At 52.6% G+C, this 12,578-nt stretch overlaps 2 protein-coding genes across 5 annotated transcripts; both read right to left on the bottom strand.

The window, feature by feature from the left end:
* Positions 1–64: 64 nt before the first annotated feature.
* On the bottom strand, positions 65–3,251 carry MYL6 (myosin light chain 6). Of its 4 annotated transcripts, XM_057703747.1 has the most exons (7): positions 3,148–3,250; positions 2,853–2,880; positions 1,839–1,982; positions 1,484–1,657; positions 1,309–1,386; positions 958–1,002; positions 65–252 (listed from the first exon to the last, which is right to left on the bottom strand). In XM_057703747.1, exons 1-6 carry the CDS (start codon positions 3,148–3,150, stop codon positions 974–976), a joined length of 456 nt encoding a protein of 151 aa, XP_057559730.1. In that variant the 5' UTR covers positions 3,151–3,250; the 3' UTR covers positions 65–252; positions 958–973. The 4 variants fall into 4 exon arrangements, with proteins under 4 accessions (XP_057559730.1, XP_057559729.1, XP_057559728.1 ...); XM_057703746.1 differs by lacking the exon at positions 958–1,002; XM_057703745.1 differs by having other exon boundaries at positions 65–1,386; positions 3,148–3,251.
* A 259-nt stretch (positions 3,252–3,510) lies between these two features.
* Positions 3,511–7,726, bottom strand: MYL6B (myosin light chain 6B). The gene is made up of 8 exons (XM_057703737.1): positions 7,637–7,726; positions 6,071–6,344; positions 5,329–5,356; positions 4,973–5,116; positions 4,570–4,743; positions 3,966–4,043; positions 3,749–3,814; positions 3,511–3,639 (listed from the first exon to the last, which is right to left on the bottom strand). Exons 2-7 carry the CDS (start codon positions 6,296–6,298, stop codon positions 3,786–3,788), a joined length of 681 nt encoding a protein of 226 aa, XP_057559720.1. The 5' UTR covers positions 6,299–6,344; positions 7,637–7,726; the 3' UTR covers positions 3,511–3,639; positions 3,749–3,785.
* Positions 7,727–12,578: the final 4,852 nt, after the last annotated feature.

Below are 12,578 nucleotides of genomic sequence, written 5' to 3'. Positions count from 1 at the left end.
TGGTCCATTGACCCCGGACTGTCCTCCCGCTTGCCCTGCTCAGGAAGGAAAGCAGACCCGCACGTAGGGCAGAGAGCAAGTTTATTTGGTGAATGCTGATGGCAAACATCACCCAAGAGAGACAACCTGGGGAAAGTACTGTGACAAGAGAACCTAGGAGGCCTCTGGGGCCACACAGTCTCCCACAGGGCAGGCACGGCCTCCGCACACACTGGGAGGGTCCTCAGCCGTTCAGCACCATGCGGACGAGCTCTGTGGAAAGGAGAGGGGGGTGAACCAGGGAGCAAGGCCAAGGGGAGGGGTCCACTAGGGGCCAGGAGACCACAGGACCACAAAGGCAGCCTAAGAAGGAACGTGCCCACAGCAACCAACCTTGGGGTCAGTTTGCAGAGGGGCCACCCCGAGTCTGACCCGTACTCTCGGCCCCCAGCTCCCCTCCCACCGGCTGTTAGTTCCCCACCCCACCCTGAGCAGCAGGAACGCAGCAGAGGCCGAAGAGTTCCCCACTACACCTACAGCTACTGTCAGCCATTGGCGGGAGGGGGAGACAGAGTTTTGGGTTAGGGTACCTCCAAGCTGCCCAGCAGAAGGACGGGGAAGAGACGTCAGCTGCGGCAGCACAATGGGGCAGGCAACCCACCCTCTTACGCGAGCCGCCCGTGCTCCCGGACCAAAGGGCCACCACGAAGCAACACTGGGAGAGGCTGATGTGAGTTCCCAGACACCAGCGCCCTGGAAGCAAAACCTCAGAGCCCATACAAGGAGAGGAGGAGGTACCACACCCCCAGGCTGTCTTCCTCTTTGAGGAACCCCTCCCCTCCCCGGTCAGCTCCATGCAGAGACATGCCAGGAGGAAGTCGGGTGGTAGCAGGGGAAGGGCAGGGGCTAGAGAGCGAAGGCTGGCAAGGAAACCCCTGGGGAGGTCAACGAGAGAAGGGGGGCTGGGGGGAGCCGTACCCGCCCCATGGGCCCGTCACCCCGACAGGATATGCCTCACAAACGCTGCAGGAAGGAAGAGACATGAATGGTGAAGACAAGACACAGACATGGGGTGCAGGGGTCAGGCGGTGAGGGATGAGACATCCATTTATTTTACGTCCCGTCCCTTTCCCACTCTTCACGCCACAGGAGCCCTTCCTTTCCTGTTGCACTCCCCTGGCCTCCCACTCCTGGGCTGCGCTAGGCCCTTGCCCCTTGCCTCTTGGCACTTTTTGGAGCCTGAATCCAGGGGCAGGGAAGGCCCCCGATTCTGTGCTTGACCTGCCCCGTAGGGCTGCTTCCTGCGGGAGACCCCAGTTCGTCCCTCACCTTCGTAGTTGATACAACCATTGCTGTCCTCGTGCCCTGCTACCAGCATCTCTACTTCTTCCTCTGTCATCTTCTCACCTGCAGAGGGGAGGAAAGAGCGAACGTTCTGGAATCAGATGACCCATGAAGTCTATCAAGTGACACCTCAGCTCAAGAAGGAAGGGCGAAGCCTTACCCAGGGTGACAAGGACATGCCGGATTTCAGCACCCATGACGGTGCCGTTCCCTTCTTTGTCAAACACCCGAAGGCCTTCGACGTAGTCCTCATAGGTGCCCTGGTCCTTGTTCTTAGCCACCGTCTGCAGCATGGGCAGGAAGTGCTCAAAGTCCAGCACCTTCACGTTCATCTCTGCCAGAAAGGAGGTGGAAGCAAAGTCACATACGTTCTCAGGCCTGGGGCTTGTGGGGCGCCCAGTGAAGGCAGGAGAAATCTGGGGGATGTGAGACAGAACCCCAGGGAGATAGAGGGGAGCTACTAGCTGAAGACTGCAGGCCCGCTACAACATGCAGTTATTCCCAAGGGCCCTCACCATCACTCTTGGGGTTCCCCAGGACCTTGAGCACCTCGGCGTTGGTGGGGTTCTGGCCCAGGGCCCTCATCACGTCCCCACACTGGCTGTATAGGATCTTGCCATCCCCTGTTCGGTCAAACAGCTGGAATGCCTCCTTGAACTCTGAGGATTCAGATCAACATCAGCACTGGGCGTGCAGGGGTTAACCCGAACCCTCCCTTCCAGCCCCCACTGCCCATTCAACGTTGATCATGCTGAGGAAATCAGATATTTATACCACTGTACACCCAAGCCCGCTGCGAGGGATCCAGTGTCCCGTCCTCCTCCCAACTCAGGTGTCCTACATAAAGGCCCAGCCTTCCTCAACCCTTGGCAGAGTGCTGACAAGCCACTCGCATACCCTCTCTGCCTGCAGCAAGCCTGCCCAGCCTCCTCACGACAGCTACTCAGGGCAGGAATGCGCCACCGCCCTGTCCGGGCCCTGTCCTTATAAGGAGGTGGGAGCAGCAGCCTGGGACTGGGGCCATCCCAGCCTGCCCCTTCTCACCCCGCCGGTACAGAGACCTTTCAGAGCGCACGGCTACAGAGGAGTATCCCCAGCAAACTGCCCTGCTGCATTTTCACAAACTAACAGGTCACTGCTGTTTACAGCCTTCACAATTCCAAGCTGGGGGAGGGGGAGTTACCGCAGGAGGAGAAAAGAGGCAGAAGTAGCTGATTAAAGAACAGAGGCGCACAGGCAGTTTAGTACGCCGTCCCCAAGCCCCACACAACAGGCACTAGTGACCAAGTTGTTTCACATGCCCACACCACCTAAAACTCACCCAGTGCTTGGGGCTCAGATCTAGAGTAGAAGGGAAGGGAGGAAGAAAGAGTGAGAAAAGAAAATGGAAGATCCAGAAGGAGGGAGAAGGGAATCTTACGAGGTACTCCCCTGGGGGTGCTGAAGAGATGAGGGGGGAGGCGGTAAGGTTCTAGAGAGAGTGTCCCTCTCTCTAGGCATGACCTCAGTGGGGGTCGGAGATTACCTACCCGCAGTCTGGTCCTCGGTGAAGTCACACTGCTCAGAGAAGAGGGGAGCGGTCAGCGTCTGAACTCCAGTCCCCCAAGCTTCTACCCCAGTCCCAAGAACTCTGAACCGCAAACTTGTTCCATGCTGGGGACTCGCTTCCCAGCAGGACGGCATCCCAGACACCCCAACCCCACCTCCAACCTTCTAGGCCCTCAGGTTCCTTTACCCCCTGCCCTTTGCCTTCTCCCGCCCCCCATCCCCGGCTTCCCGCCTCTCGCCCCAAATCCCGCTCATCCCCTCGGCCCCGGGCCCCACCATCTTGACGGCTCGGCTCTGCGGGACCTTTTCCTGCAGTAATGGCTCCGGTTCCTGGCCCAACCCTGCTCTTAGTACGTCCTGATGACGTCACCCCAGCGGACCCAGCCAATAGGAATCTTGGCCCGGGCTTATGCAGATGACGCTGCTACATTAGTAATAAGGTGGGCGGGGCCCGCTCGTGTTCCTTTCGCCAGCATCTCGGTACCTGGGGCACAGAAACTGCGGAAGAGGGTGGGGTGGGGTGGAGCGCGAGGAATCTGCTCCTCCAAGCAGCAAGAAAGCCAGAGGATATCGGACTGGGGAGGGGTGGAGGGAACGGAGAGGCCTCCCTTTCCTTCCTTCCCTCCCCCACCTCTAAAGAAATCAGGAGTCCAAGACCAAGGGAGGAACCGTCTCTTTATTTTGAAACAATAGCCTCCTAGCGGCAGGAACGTGCTTTCGCCTGCGGGGGGTGGGGGGTGGGGGTGCCCACGTCCGACCCCGCGGCACCTGTGGAAAAAGGTGAACGTTGCCAAAGCCTGGCGCTCTCGCGCAGCAGGACATGCAGACGCACTTCCCTGCTTTTCCACCCTGGCCGAGGGACGCGAAGGAGGCTTGCCTTTCAGGGCGAGGTGGGAGGGCCCAACCTGTAGAGCTCAGACGCTTAGGATGTGCTTCAGGAAGGCTGCAGACAGAGGAGGCAAGAGGGGCTTCAGAAGCTGGCCTGATGATAACTCATCTGACTTCAGCTAATCCAGGTGCCAGGGTGCCCCCGCCCCCTTACGGCGAGCTTCCATCTCCGCCTCCCTCTCCCTTCTGCTCCTCTGGCCTCTCACCTTCATAAGTGATGCAGCCGTTGCTGTCCTCATGTCCTGCCAGAACTGCCTCCACCTCCTCTTCAGTCATTCTCTCTCCTGAGTCCCAGACACAGCGTTTTAGCCCCTGCCTTCCCTCCCTCATCAACCCAGGCCTCTTTCCTCTGGGCGGTACCTCCTCTTCTCCAACCCTGGAGACTTGCCCCTAGCAACAGTGCCCCAAGAGAATCCTGTCCTTGTGATGGGCATGCCTTGAATATGGCCCTGAATCTTGCTTTCCATTTCACCTCAATTACACCTGGTGAAAGCTTTGACAGACAAGGAAACTGAATTCCAGAGGACTGAGACATACCATATCAGAGCACAGTCATCTCTTCCAAACCCGAAACTCAAATCTCCCACTTCATCCCCTCTCCTCTGCTCTTTGGGAGGCACCTGCAGCTACTCAGCTTAGTCTCTATAGGAGCAAGGCCTCCAGATTCTGTCCCCAAGGCTCTGACCTTCTCAGTCTCCTGCCCATGACCTACAGGACAGTAATCCCTCCCTGGCTCTGCCTACTTGGCGAACCCTCTTCTTAGTTCACCCCCTCCTCTCAACCCCACGGGAGCTCCGGTCCCTGCCTCACCCAGGGTGGTGAGGACATGTCTGAGCTCTGCCCCCATGACTTTGCCGTTCGCCTCTTTGTCAAACACCCGAAGCCCCTCCAGGTAGTCCTGGTATGTGCCTTGGTCCTTGAGCTTGGCCACTGCCTGGAGCATGGGCAGGAAAGTCTCAAAGTCCACACGCCGGGACTTCAGTTCTGGAGATCAGAGAGGTGAAGGAGAGGTCCCTGTGGTATCACCTAGGACCCAGCTCCCACACCCACCATGAGGGGTTTCACCCGCCCAACACTCACGATGTTCTTCTGCCCCTGGGTCGGACGGTTTTTGAAGTCCTGGGACCCACCTCAACACCCTCTGTCACCTTACCAACAGTCCTCGGTTCCACCACCAAACTGAAAACCCGCGTGGGCCCAGAGGTCCCCTCACCATCACTCTTGGGGTACCCCAGGACCCTGAGCACCTCGGCGTTGGTGGGGTTATGGCCCAGGGCCCTTATCACGTCCCCACACTGGCTGAACTGGATCTTGCCATCCCCTACTCGGTCGAACAGCTCGAAGGCCTCCTTGAACTCTGAAGTATAAGGAGAGGTCCGTGTTACAAGGGGTTCCCACCACCACCGGGAGGAAGGAGGTTCAGAAACTGCGTGCTTGAGCTGGGCAGAACAGGGAACACAAAGAGCACCAGTGTGGGGGGTTTCAAGGTCGGGAGTGGAGTTAAGGGAAGAGACAGAGGATCTGATCAGGGACTGGGGATGGACAGGAGGCTCAGGGGCTTCTCCTCACCCTCCAGCTGATCCTTGTTAAACTCGATCTGTGGAAGAAAAGAGCAGGTGAGGAGAGATGACAGGGCTCGTTCAATCCCCCTCGAGCACTCCTCCCGACCAACTGGCAGCCACTTCTGGGGAGGGGCCCAAAGGGACCAGGCTGGGAGCCCAGCCACCTCAGTCCCATTCCCAGCTCCAGACCTTGGGAGAATCCCAAGAGGAGGAATTATTGGGGGGAGGGTTTCCTGGGAACAGGGTTAATCCCATGCCACCTGTTCCCCTCCCTCTACTGCTCTGAGTCCTGCATCCCTCACATAACTGGGGGCTGAACAAAGGCTAAATTTACCCCTGGCCCCCAGCTGTGATTGTCTAACAAGTCTGTCCTCTTCAGCCTTCCCTCCTGGGGTTCAGAGCTGTGGCCTTTCGTGCTGAATAGTCAGCTAGGCACAGGCAGCAGCTCCCACCTTTCACCTTGAAACTGTCCTCAGAACCCAGATGTTCCCCATCTTACAGGCCCTGCCTCTAGCATGAGGGTCAGTGAGAAGGTGTGGGGGGTGTGGGTTTGTACATACACACACGTGACAACAAAGACAATAGCAGAGTCATAACCTGGATGCTTCCAAATGGGGTCCTAAGAGAAACCCCCACGCTCATCCAGTGCTTACCTATTCCCTCCCTTCTAGATATCCCTGGTCCCCTAGGCTGTATCCCACCCTCGTACCGCCCCCTCCAAATTCTTTTCTCACTTTCCAGGGACTCACCACCACTTTGGAGAGATCGATGGGGGGCTCCTGGACTTTCGCAGCTTTCTCAAGGGTTAGAGGGACATCTGGAGCTGGAGCTGGAGCTGGCACTGACGCTGGCTCAGTCTTGGGCTTGGCTGGAGGGGCCCCTGCTGCTGCTGGCTTGGCAGCAGGCTTGGAGAGAAGGGGCCCCGCTGGTTTCTTCACGGGAACATCCTTCACGGGAACATCCTTCTTGGGAGGCATGATGTCCGGTGGCCAAAGGACAGTGTGCCGATGGGGGCACCCATCTCTGTTTAAATAGCCAGGGAGTCTGGGATGTCAAGGGGCGGGGGCAGGGGCAGGGAGCCAGTTGGCTGTAGGGAGGATGAGGTAGAGGAGAGATATGCCGGCCTGCCCTCACTCCCCTGGCCTCCTATGGTTCGGGACTCCTGCCCCAAGGTCTTCTCCCTTCTGTCTACCCCGCCCCAAATGCTGACCAGAACAATTGCCCCTTTGGGGGGAGGGGGAGGAAGCCAGAGACTGCCCAGAATGGGGGAGTTAACCTCCAGGGTGAGGATAGGATGCTTGCCTCCAGGGTGAAATAGGGGTGAGGCAAAGAAGAGGGTCCCGGCATTCCAGATCCTCAACCCCCTGACTAAGAAGAGCCCTTTCTCCTAGCAGCTTTAAACTCTTGAAGGCTGAGGCAGGCATGGGCCCTTGTGAAATGGATTGTTAAAGTGGGGTCTGGGAGTAGTGAAAGGTGAAGAAAACAAGCAGCCCTTCCACTTCCCTCTTACCGTGGATGAGGAGCAGGGCAGTTGACACCACAGCCAAATAATCCTCAATACCTCAAGTCCCCAACCCCCTCCCTCCCAGCCCAGAGCTGGCACTGTGCACAATATAAAGAATAATAATAGAAGAGTGCGACACTGCTTCCTCCACCTTGTCTCCTGTGCTCAGTGTTGTTTTAGGGTGATGATGGAGGCAAGGATGGAGTTTAACACCCACCACCCATACTCCGAAGGAAGGAACCCTTGTCCACAAGCCTATGGTCATTCAAGTCAGACAAAGGTAGGGTGCCTGCCGAACCTGCAGGGACTCCGTGGTGCCACCTGGGGGGGAAGGGCAGGCTCTGAGAGGCAAAGGGCCTGATTTCCAAAATCTCTAATCCAAAAGGATGTGCGAGGTCCCCTGGGCTCCATGAGTACTCACCCCCAACCAGAGGGATAATAAAACCCTGACTCGGTCGTCAGGTTATAAGCCTTGCTGGGGGCGCTGGGGAAGGGTGAAAGTCGGGGGCCTATGGAAGAGGGGAGGGGTTGCTGGTTACTTTTTTGTTCTGGGGGTAAAGAAGGAGAAGATTTAGACAGCATTCTGAGGAAGACAGTAGTGATTCCACTTAGGCCCTGGGGTTCAGAGTGTTGATGCTGGGTCTCCCACTCGCAAAAAAAGCCTTTGACTCTCGCTACTACAAATTGTCTCATTTTACGATAATCAGAATCATTCCTCCAGCCGGGAGTATGTACATCACACACACACACACACACACTCCTAATCCTAACATAAAGGAAAGAGTCCCCCCCCCAGCTCCCCAAAACTCACCCTGCGGTGTCCAGGTAAGGGGAGGAGGCGGGGCGCAGGGCAGCCGCGGGCCCTGAAGGGTTAATTCCGGCGGCCCCGGAGCATGCCGGGAGTCGTAGTCCCCGCGCGCCCGCGGGCTCAAGGGAAACGCCGCCCTACAGCGCTGGGCGGACTCCAGCCAGGAGACTTCCGGCCCGCGGCGGCGGTTGGTGACTCAGGTTCTCTGGGGCGTGATTCCGTCCCGCAGGCTAAAGGCAGTGAGCACTCTACCGTCCCCATCCCTGACCGTAAGACGGCGCGCGGTGCCTCAGGAGCTGTCCCTTAGTCCCGAGTTCCCCGTTTAGTGTGGGCGGGGATATTTTCCTGAATCCACTGGTGAGAACGCAGAACGAGGGGAAAGGCTGCCCTTGCAGCAGGCCGGATGGAGGTCAGGTAGCAGGAGGCACTTACTGCCCGGGGCAGAGTAGTGCGGTCTCTTCAGCTTCCTCTTGCGGCTTGGTAGAAGGACAACAGAAGCCACTGAGTCGCTGTGTGACTTGCAATAGTAACTCTAAAGTTTTTCAGTTTTTGAGATGAACTGGTAGTTGAAATACATAATCAATTTTGGTATTAAGCCGGGTCTTCTGCCCCACTCTCTCTAAGTTGAAATTTCTCCATTCTGCGGCCACCTTTGCGGCAGCCACCCTGTCAGTTCCTCACAGGTCTCCTTGGAATGGAGGGCTGTGTTCTCCAGCCCTTGACTCTGAGACATCTCTACTCAGCATTGGACATCTCTTTCCCGCAGATGGTTATTATTTAGATTTTTTAAAAATATATTTTATTTATTTATTTGGTTACATTTTATTTATTCATTTATTTCGTTGCCCCATGTGTTAGTTGTGGCCAGCTGGCTCCTTACTTGTGATTCACGGGCTCCTTAGTTGTGGCATGTGAACTCTAGTTGCAGCATGCATGTGGAATCTAGTTTCCTGACCAGGGATGGAACCCAGGCCCCCTGCATTGGGGGTACGGAGTCTTAACCACTGCACCACCAGGGAAGTCCCCCCCCTCTTTTTTTTTTTAATTGAGGTATAGTTGTACAATATTACATAAGTTTCAGGTGTACAACACAGTGATTCACAATTTTTAAAGATTATACTCCATTTATAGTTGTTATAAATATTGGCTATAGTGCCTGTGTTGTACATCCCCCAGATGTTTATCCAAGGGCTCATCTGTGCTGGGAGGGAACCAGCCCAGGCAGGCCAGCCTCACTAGCTGGATCAGTAAATGCCCTGGCGGTGCATCTGTGCTGGACATGGGGGCTTGCATGGGCCTGCAGGCAGTGGATCAGGGTAGAAAACCCTCAGGAGGTCACAAGTGTGAGGCATGAGTTAACTTTATGGGCAGTGCAGAGTGATGTGTGCTGGTTGAGGAAAGCTTCTTGGAAGAACAGAAATGGGCTGTACAATATGGTTGGTTACAAGACTGGGGGAGGGCTACACCACAGATGCCTTTTTGTGTCTTTCATCACTTTCACAAAAGTTGATTTGGAAGATGTGGTTTATATGATATTTTTCCTCCTCCCCCTTTATCTATAGCTGCCTTTTGGCAGTTTGCCAAGTAGAGGTGGTTATGGCATCATCTGACTTCCTAGCATTTTGTCTGTCTGCTTGTTCTAGAAAACATTTACTTATTTATTTAGGCGGCTTCACATCTTAGTTGGAGCATGTGGAATCTTTTAGTTGCAGCGTGCAGACTCTTAGTTGCGGCATGTGGGCTTCTTAGTTGCAGCATGCACGTGGGATCTAGTTCCCCTACCAGGGATCGAACCCGGGCTCCCCGCACTGGGAGTGCGGAGTCCCACCCACTGACCACCAGGGAAGTCCCTCATTTTGTCTGCTTTATAGAGAAGTAGTGCAAGAGAAAAGATGAAGGCCCTTGGCAAACAGAGGTTGAGGACTATCCTTCATTTTCTGTACGATCTCTGTCTTTTAATCATAAATAATGAAAACCAGACTGAACATGGTCTTAACTGGGCATAGATGATTTATACATCACGTATATTGGCTTTCTGTGACAAATGCCCATCTCTCCTCTCTTCCTGTCCTACCTAGCAGGTGACTTGTATGTTCTTAAGGGTTGCATATTCTGATATTAGTCAATATAAAAAAATTAGGAAGGGCACATTTAAAAAATTTATTTTTTTATAATTTTAGTTATTTTTATTTATTGGCTGTGTTGAGTCCTCGTTGCTGCACGCGGGCTTTCTGTAGTTGTGGCAAGCAGGGACTTCTCTTCATTGTGGTGTGCAGGCTCCTCATTGCAGTGGCTTCTCTTGTTGTGGAGCTTGAGCCCTAGGTGCATGGGCTTCAGTAGTTGCAGCACATGGGCTCGATAGTTTTGACTCACAGGCTCTAGAGTGCAGGCTCAATAGTTGTGGTGCACGGGCTGAGTTGCTCCGTGGCATGTGGAGTCTTCCCGGCCCAGGGATCAAACCCATTTCCCCTGCACTGGCAGGTGGATTCTTAACCACTGCGCCACCAGGGAAGTCCAACATCTTTTTTTTAAACAATTTTTAAAGGTTACTTTTCATTTACAGTCATTACAAAATACTGGCTATATTCCCCGCGTTGTTTGATACATGCTTGAGCGTATCGCATAACCAGTAGTTTGTACCTCCCACTCCCCCACCGCTATGTTGTCCCTCCCCACCTCTCCCCACTAGTAACCACTAGTTTGTTCTCTGTATCTGAGTCTGCTTCTTTTTTTGTTATATTCACTGGTTTGTTGTAATTTTTAGATTCCATGTATAAGTGATATCATATAGTATTTGTCGTTCTCTGTCTGACTTATTTCACTTAACATAATGCCCTCCAAGTCCATCCATGTTGCTGCAAGTGGCAAATTTTGTCCTTTTTTATGGCTGAGTAGTAGTCCATTGTATGTGTGTTCATCTGTTGATGGACACTTAGGCTGCTCCCATATCTTGGCAGTTGTGAATAATGCTTCTGTGAACACTGGGGTGCATGTGTCTTTTCAAATTAGTGTTTTGGGGTTTTTTTTGGATATATACCCAGGAGTGGAATTGCTGGGTCATATGGTAGCTCTGTTTTTAGTATTTTTGAGAAACCTCCATACTCTTTTCCACAGTGGCTACACCAATTTACATTCCCACCAACAGTGTACAAGGGTTCCCTTTTCCACATCTTCGCCAACATTTTTGTGTTCTTTTTGATGATAACCATTCTGACAGGTATGAGGTGAGGACAGGCACAGCTTATAAAAGGTTTTGCTTTTCATATACAGTAAAAACTGGGACTTCCCTGGTGGTCCAGTGGGTAAGACACTGAGCTCCCAATGCCGGGGGCCCGGGTCCGATTTCTGGTTGGGGAGCTAGATCCCACATGCATGCCTCAACTAAGAAGCCCCCATGCTTCAGCGAAGATCCTACGAGCCACAACGAAGACCCGCACAGCCAAAATAAATAAATAATAAAAAGTATATACGTTAAAAACCTAATAGAACAATTTTTGGAATTATATGGCACTATAGATCTTTAGTAACTTGAATAATTGTTGGTTCACCTATGCAGCTTGACTAGCTTTTTCACCACTAGCTAATGTATTAAGATGGGTAATAGTTTAGGTAGAGAGAACCCAACTTCCTAAGTCAATAGGAAAGATGTCTTCAGTCCTCTGGCATTTTAATTAGAAAGTGGTACTGGTGGTAACGCATAATATAAAGAAGAGGGAGGAAAATGAGGATGTTTTATGACGCACAGGTCGTTTATAAAGTCCTTTCCAAGTCCCATTTTTATAGACCTATGCTAGATGCAAGATATAAACAGAAAGATAGATTTTATGGTAAGTTATGCTAATTTCATTTTTGTAATGTTCTAAAACAGTGGTTCTCAGACTTGCTGTTCTTCAGAACTTCCTGGGAGCTTTGTAAGCAGACAAACTTCCAGACTCTGCCGCCAAAGATTCTGACTGTAGGTCTGCGTTAGGGCATGGGAATCTATTTGAAATATTTTTAGCCTACTGGAAAGCACAGAAAATAAACAGATGTAAGTAACCACAGCTTTAATAAAGGGGATAATCTTTTCAAAATATGCCTTTGCTCATGTCATCTTCCTGCTTAAAATCCTTCCATGTGTTTTGATAAAGGTGAAATCCTTACATTGGCCCACAAAAGACAGCATAGTTTCAAACACTCTTTGCCTGAACCAGCCATACCTACTAGCTTTCAGATCTTCAAAAGTGTGCTATGCCCTCTTTGCTCAGGTTGTTGCCTCTGTCTTTTATATGCCTGCCCCCTCATCCCACCAAAGCACACTTTTTCCACGGCCAAGCAGAGCACAATGTGTTGCATGTGCTGGGCACTCAAATATCTGTAGAATGAATGGCTTTCAGGGTGAAAGGAAAGAGCCAAGGATGGACACTGATGCACTAGTAAGTCAGTAGGGAGATAGGTTGGGAATTAAAGAGACTGAGAGAGTTCCCATGTATTGAACTCTTATTTTTATCCTGAAGTAGAAAGTGAGGCGATTTATTTGCTAAAAGGGGAAGTAGAAGGAGGTGGCTTGAGAAAGTAGTGAAGATTTGAAATACTAATGGTAGTGCTGTGAAAGATGGGTGACGGCTTACTGGGGACTCACTCGCAGATGTTCATTTGACATTTGCTGAGTGCCTACTCTGTGCTCCACACATGAGCTTGCTGAGCAGTTCGGAGGATGGTTACAAAGGGAGATCATGCATTTGTAATGGTGCCGGTCCATAAGTGGCGATTTTCTTCTTCCAGCAGTACTCAGCTACTTGGGCAATTAAGCTAGAGAAGAGAGGTGGCTGGTATGGTAATGGCTTGGAAGTTTGTGGAATAGGGATAATGGGTGAACTTGGGAGCCAGGAAGTTGAGAGTATGAGTAAAAGGTTTGTGGTCCAGGCCAAATAGAGGAGTGTGTATGAAAGTGGTTGATAAAAAT

Source organism: Hippopotamus amphibius, chromosome 12 (assembly GCF_030028045.1).
Source record: "Hippopotamus amphibius kiboko isolate mHipAmp2 chromosome 12, mHipAmp2.hap2, whole genome shotgun sequence".
Taxonomy (NCBI): domain Eukaryota; kingdom Metazoa; phylum Chordata; class Mammalia; order Artiodactyla; family Hippopotamidae; genus Hippopotamus; species Hippopotamus amphibius.
Note: the sequence above shows the minus strand (reverse complement) of the source record. Positions and strands in the feature narration are given on the sequence as shown.